The sequence below is a fragment of the Stigmatopora argus genome, chromosome 12 (assembly GCF_051989625.1).
Source record: "Stigmatopora argus isolate UIUO_Sarg chromosome 12, RoL_Sarg_1.0, whole genome shotgun sequence".
Taxonomy (NCBI): Eukaryota; Metazoa; Chordata; class Actinopteri; order Syngnathiformes; family Syngnathidae; genus Stigmatopora; species Stigmatopora argus.
The window spans coordinates 17,247,803-17,254,009 of record NC_135398.1 but is presented as its reverse complement, the minus strand read 5'-3'; the positions used below and the strand labels follow the sequence as shown (position 1 = coordinate 17,254,009).

Genomic DNA, 6,207 nt, shown 5'->3' with positions numbered 1-6,207 from the left:
TGGGACTATACTATCCCTCCTGTTGAGACATGGCTCCTGCCATGGCTCAATTTGGCAATTACTTCAAACAATAATCGTGGAACACATGGCTTGTTTGCATAGAGGCCGTTCTTGTGTTGAGTGGCTCCTTCTGTTTCCAATTGTATTTTCTTTTTTTCTGGTCGTTTATTTTGCATGTCTCTTAGGATTTCTGCAGGGATTGGGCTGTCTTTCGACCGTGGAGATTGCCGTCTGGATGTTTGCAGAGTGTGCAGCTTCTTTGGCTGCTTCGTCTGCTCGCTTGTTCCCCAATGAGACGGGGTCTTGTCCCGTCATGTGTGCTTTACATTTACAAATAGCCAGCTTCATTGGTAGCTGTACCGCTTTCAGGAGTTCTGTGAGCTCTGCGTGTTTGACTGGGGATCCATTGGACATTTTCATTCCTCGTTTTTTTAACCCCTTGTAAGAAGGTTTAGTCTCAATTGAAACGCTTTCACCTTTTTTGCATATGAAGACAATAAAACCAAGATAAAAGAGTTCCCTATGTTTTATGGCGTTGCTCGCTGAGCCATAATCTTTCCAATCAATATTGGAGTGGTTGTCATTTCATTTTATTACGTCATAAAGTTGTTCTCACCTGTCTCCACAAACGTTTCAACTGAGAGAACCTCCTTACAGTGCAAAAGGTTAATCCACATCCCCCTCTCGGCTATATTCATGTCTGCTGGTTGGTCAGCAGCACTTGGTATGGACGTTTCCTCTTTGGGTCGGCCTAGTGCTTTTTCTTTATACCGTGGGTTGAGCACCCAGGCTCCTGGCACCACCGTTGGTCCGTTTCCTTTTGAGAAGCACAGTCTCCTTCTGCTAACCCAAATTCAATGCGTTTCCTTAAAGATTTTTCCTTTTATTTCTCTTTTTCTTTTTCATTGCCCCCAAATTCCCCATTTGGCAGAGCAGATTATTTGTTCCTCCACGTCAAGTTTCACATTTGGAGTACTGCTGCTGCATTTCCATCCAAAATTTCATTTGACGAAATATTTTTTGCATAATTTGTCGTCACTGGTGAAGAGCGCCATCCCCAGTGTGGGCTTCTTGGCAGCTAATCACCTTTTGCTGTCCTATCAGCAATAATCATTCACAAAGGAAATAGGTCAACGTCATTTGGTTGACATCATTTGTTCGATGCTTATGCAATCCGCATATCATTAATAGTTATTAAAATGACCCACGCCAAAGCAGATTTCACCTGCTCAGGACAAAACAAGGAATGTTTCCCGTGCACTAAAAACATCCCATGCCTCTTCAGTCCTAGGGAAATCATACCTATCCTAAATTAGTTATTTTATCTAAACCAGCCAGGTACAATTTACCTAATAATTTGGATGAGTGCCATTTCTGCATTGTCATTTTCATGTTTGATATCATTAACAACCAAATCATTCTTAATACTTAAGGTCTAATTCGCAAATCACCCCTATATTGCTAACCACCCAAGGATAGCTAAATTTACTGGCTGAATTCCTATTGACTCGTCTCACCCCTACCAAGGAGACGATGTTTACTTAAGATAAGAGCCATTTTCTGCAGCAACTCTGCACACAAAATATTTTAACTCTACTCTATGTACCTCAAGTCAACTCTCCGCACACCTTTCCCACACTTTCTTTTCTATTCACTTACAACACACGTGTCAAACCGATTCCGCCGAGGGCCGCAGTGGGTCCTGGTCTTTGTTCCAACCGATCCAGTGCCAACATTTTAACCAATCAGGTGTCTTCTAAAATAAGTAGCACCTCACTTTAATTAACTGATTACACTTGCAAAAGATATCCTCTTGTTAAGTTGGAATGAAAACCTGCACCCACTGCGGCCCTTTGAGGACCGGTTTGACACCCCTGACTTACAATAATCTTTTCTTCATGCTTACAAAACTATTTTCTTCAACAATTCCCTTTCTACGTTCATCAAACCTTCCATATCCCTCAAATTGGGACAGAAACCATGCCTCTCCAACTATCGCGGCAGACACAGGCAACCCCCACACTACGCATCCGCACATACCCCACATCTGGCAACCCTCCGATCTCCATTCTGCAGTCTGGCAACAAACCCATCTGCCTTGTCGCTTTCTGACCCATATTAATCACTTACTTAATAGTTGAAACAACAATTATATTCTAAATTTACCAAAATTGATCTCAATACTTCGGGATTCACCCAATATTTCTGAAAACACCAAGATCAGTCCCTTACTTTGTCTCTTAGCGGAGTCCCTGACTCTATTCTTGTTCTACCTACGTTGGTCCCAGAACACGATCATTTATGTTCTACGTACGTTGGTCCCAGACCTCGAATATTTATGTTCTATGTACGTCGGTCCCAGACCACAAACATTTATGTTCTACGTAAGTTCGTCCCAGACCACAAACATTCAATAGTACCACAGTGATAATACTCATTCAAATTATCACACTTCATGGAGACAGAAATCAAAGGGTGAACTCACGGTCTTTCTCATTCCGAACCTGCCCTAGTTTGGGGGACCCGTCACCAGATTACCGGAGCGGCGAGGGAACGTCCGTCGGCCTGACCCTCTCAATGGAGCATGCTGTCGACAGTTTTTATTTTACCCTTCGTAGCGGTCCGTCGTCGCTCCGGCAATTGCTGGCATGTTGGGTCCCGGGTTTCGGCACCAAAGTATGATAGATCTGAAAAACAACTTCAGGAGCGGGTCAAGAAAGAGTGAGACCAATTTAAAGGAAATAAGTTTATTACCAGACTGCAGAAATGGGGAGAGCTCGAACAGCGTGATTGCTCAGTCTGTTGTCCTTGCAGCTCTCTCCGAATGACCAGTGAGTGAGTCTTAAATCCAGGCAAAATTGACAGTTGTCAGCAGGACTTTGGACAGATATGTTTCAGTCATTTGCAGGGCAAGATTGATTGATCAGTGTCGGACAGTTGAGTGTTTGTGCTGACATGTCAACGCAATCACAAGACTAAGATTGATTAATCAGTCAGACTGTTGAGTGTTTATGCTGACGTCAGCCATTCAGTTTGTATGAGAACAATGCTTTTATACTCACAAAAACTGATATAATTGTACTACTTCCTGTGTGGTTCGTTGTATCCAACTTTACGTCTTTTTGTCTGTATCCGTTTTTGCTAACGAAACCAAGATGGCACCGTTCAAGTGGCAGCCGGTGGCAGTAGCTCCGTCCACTCTTGTTCGTTTTGTGTTTTTGATGCTTTTCTGTCTTAATGATTTGATTTAGTGATTCTTAATGATCCCATTTACTTTGCACTTTGTGCTTTTGCTTTGTTGTTCTGCGGCCTTTGCGACTGTACTGTCTAGCTTGTAACTATGTGTTTTTTTTCTGTATCTGCATTCCCCCCTTTTTGCTACCGTCACAATGAAATTTCCCGAATACAAGATGAATAAAGTAATCCAATTCAAACACCTACCTGTACATCAATATTTTAAAATATACCTATTGGTAGCAATTTCAAAGCCTTTTAAAACCCCCTCAAAATCTATTTACAGATACACTGTACACCAGAGCTGATGGGAATATTTTTATTTGATAAATGTAAACCATTATTTTGGACACGTCTTCCGGATTGCATCAGAACAAACAACAAATCAGAGCAAGCAAAAAAAATGCCAATTTTCCCTCAGCTCAAAGACAATACGCATCCCGGCTTCCACCACTTAGACCTGCTGCACTCTAGAAGGTGCTACAGAGTCATAACAGCCAAAACAGACTCAATGACAGTTTCTTCTCAAAAGCTGTCACCATACTCAACTCGAGTTCTGCACCTAGGACCTAATCAAGACTTATTACTACTACTTACACTACTTATTTATTATGTTGAACACTTATCTATTACTATTTATTGATTACTTATTTATCATTACTCTATATTGATTTTCTAAATGTTTGTTTTTTCTTGAGTCCATGGACTCAGCGAGTGGTGCACTTTCAACAACGTGGCGCTGAGTGTTTCCAAAACGATCAAACTCATCCTTGACTTCAGACGGAACAAGGTCACTCCGCTCTTCTGATCTCACTTGGACTACTAATTTATTTATTTCTTATTTATTGATTATTTATTTGTTTGTTTGTTGTTATTTGTGCGCTACGTGGTGAAATCTTTAAATCTCAGTATACTTGTTCAATTCAATTCAATTCTTACAAATATCTCTGTAATTACAAACTTTGTTCAGTAGAAACATTTTGTATTGGCGTTCAAGGGTGACACGTGGATCATTAAGATGAGTACTTGAGCAGTTGTCACACATTGTCAAAATCGTTTGAGATAACATTATGTGGAATTATGAAACCGTGGACCGGCTTTTTAAAGTTCAAACAAAGGCTGAATAATTACATTTAAAAAAGCAATTAACTTATTAATTCATTATGAAAGGTCAGCCACTTTAATTTTGCATTGAGCATAAGCTAAACAAAACCTGAGAAAAAAATGGCAAAAAGGCAAAAATAAATCATGTTCACTGACATTCATTACCTAATTAATTAATTAATTCATTCATTTTCTGAACTGCTTTATCCTCCCTTGGGTTGCGAGGGCTGCTGGAGCCTATCCCAGCTGACTTCGGGCCTGAGGCAAGGGACACCCTGTATAGGTGGCCAGCCGATCGCAGGACACAAGCAGTCGGACAATCATTCACACTCACATTCATACCAAGGGGCAATTTAGTGTCTCCAATCACCTTACCATCCATGTTTTTGGAATGCAGGAGGAAACCACGCAGGCCCGGGGAGATTATGCAAACTTCACACAGGTGGAACAACCTGGATTTGAACACAGGATCCCAGAGCTGTGAGGCCGACGTGCTAACCACTTAAGCTGCCGGGTCGCCTGACATACATTAAATACATAATTAAACATATTCATGGCTATAACACTTTCACATATGCAAGTATCTACAGCTAAACAAACATGCATTGCAGGAAAGCTTCAATATTTGCAATGTGATGACATACGACACACTAGCTAAATAAAAGACAGAGATCACTAGTGATTGTCAAACAAAAAAAATAAAGAGTCTACTGTAGGTATGCTAACTCAAATATTTGCAGGAGCAATGCCAAATTACAACAATGATCCCTTAGTTTTAACAACTCATAACATATCGTTAAAAAAGTGGAATGTTTCCCTTATTACCATAAGCAAAACTAAAGAAGGACAGGAGGTAATGAGATCATTAGGCACTTAAAGAAGAACATACAGCAGGGATGCTCATTAGTGCAAAGTCATTGTCAAGGCAAAGGAATGATTCAGATTATGAGAGCTTAAACATATTAAGACTAAAGGTGGAGAGCACAGTGTGCCACTCACAAGTGCAAGCAGGTGTGTGCAGAAATGCAGCAGGTTCCAGTGCATGTCTTTGGTTTCTTGTGTACTTAACAAGACAAGTAACTGGGAGCAAATTTAAGGAAATAAGGATTTTCTTATCTGCTTAGGGCTTTTGGGGGGTTTGTGGAGTAAGAATAAGAAAGCAAGAGCGAGTGTTTGTGGTACATGTGAATATTTGTAGGGAGCTCCATAATCTATTGGTTGGAGCCAATAAAAGACAACAGCTTAGAGGCTTCCACCTGAGAAATTTTGGTTCCTGACTGGGACCTTTTACAGAATGTATCCAGTGTATCTTTACTGTCAGCAGATGACTGTTGCTCACAGAGACTCCCCAGCAGTTGAGCTGTTTTAAAGACGGAGGCATGACCTGCCGGTTGGAGAGACTGGACCTTTTGTAGATTTTTAAAGGTGCGCAACATTTCAGCAGACACAATGGGTAAATGCTGCTCCTGGATGAGGCTGGAACTGGCAGGTTGAAGGACCGTGTCCCGAGATAGCCTTATCCGCTGGACAGAGCAAACTGGTGTCTTTTTTGGTGGATGGGTATCTTTGTCCTCCAGTGATTGGTCATTGGAAGAAACTGTGCTGTCATCAGATTCATCACTTACTCGTTCATCATTTGTACTGTTGTCCTCATCTTCTTGTTTGACTACATTGCCATCTGTGATATAGATCATATTTTTGGGGAGTGTGGTGAACTGGTAGACGAGGCGTTGGCCTTCAACCTTATTCAGGATTCCTCTTTGGTAATAATACCTGCAGCAGATAAACAGTATTATTATTAACAAGGAAGCCATCCCTTTAAGATAAAAACAAACAAACAAAAGTAAACATTGTTTTGCATTTAGAATG

At 41.0% G+C, this 6,207-nt stretch overlaps 1 protein-coding gene across 6 annotated transcripts in view; it reads right to left on the bottom strand.

The window, feature by feature from the left end:
* Positions 1-3,539: 3,539 nt before the first annotated feature.
* LOC144085800 (ETS-related transcription factor Elf-1-like) overlaps positions 3,540-6,207 on the bottom strand; it is a 64,226-nt gene continuing 61,558 nt past the window's right edge. For all 6 annotated transcript variants that reach the window (XM_077615453.1, XM_077615455.1, XM_077615451.1 and 3 more), the window contains one exon: positions 3,540-6,111. In XM_077615453.1, the coding sequence (XP_077471579.1) occupies positions 5,550-6,111 (562 nt within the window). In that variant the 3' untranslated portion in view covers positions 3,540-5,549. The remainder of the gene's footprint in view (positions 6,112-6,207) is intronic.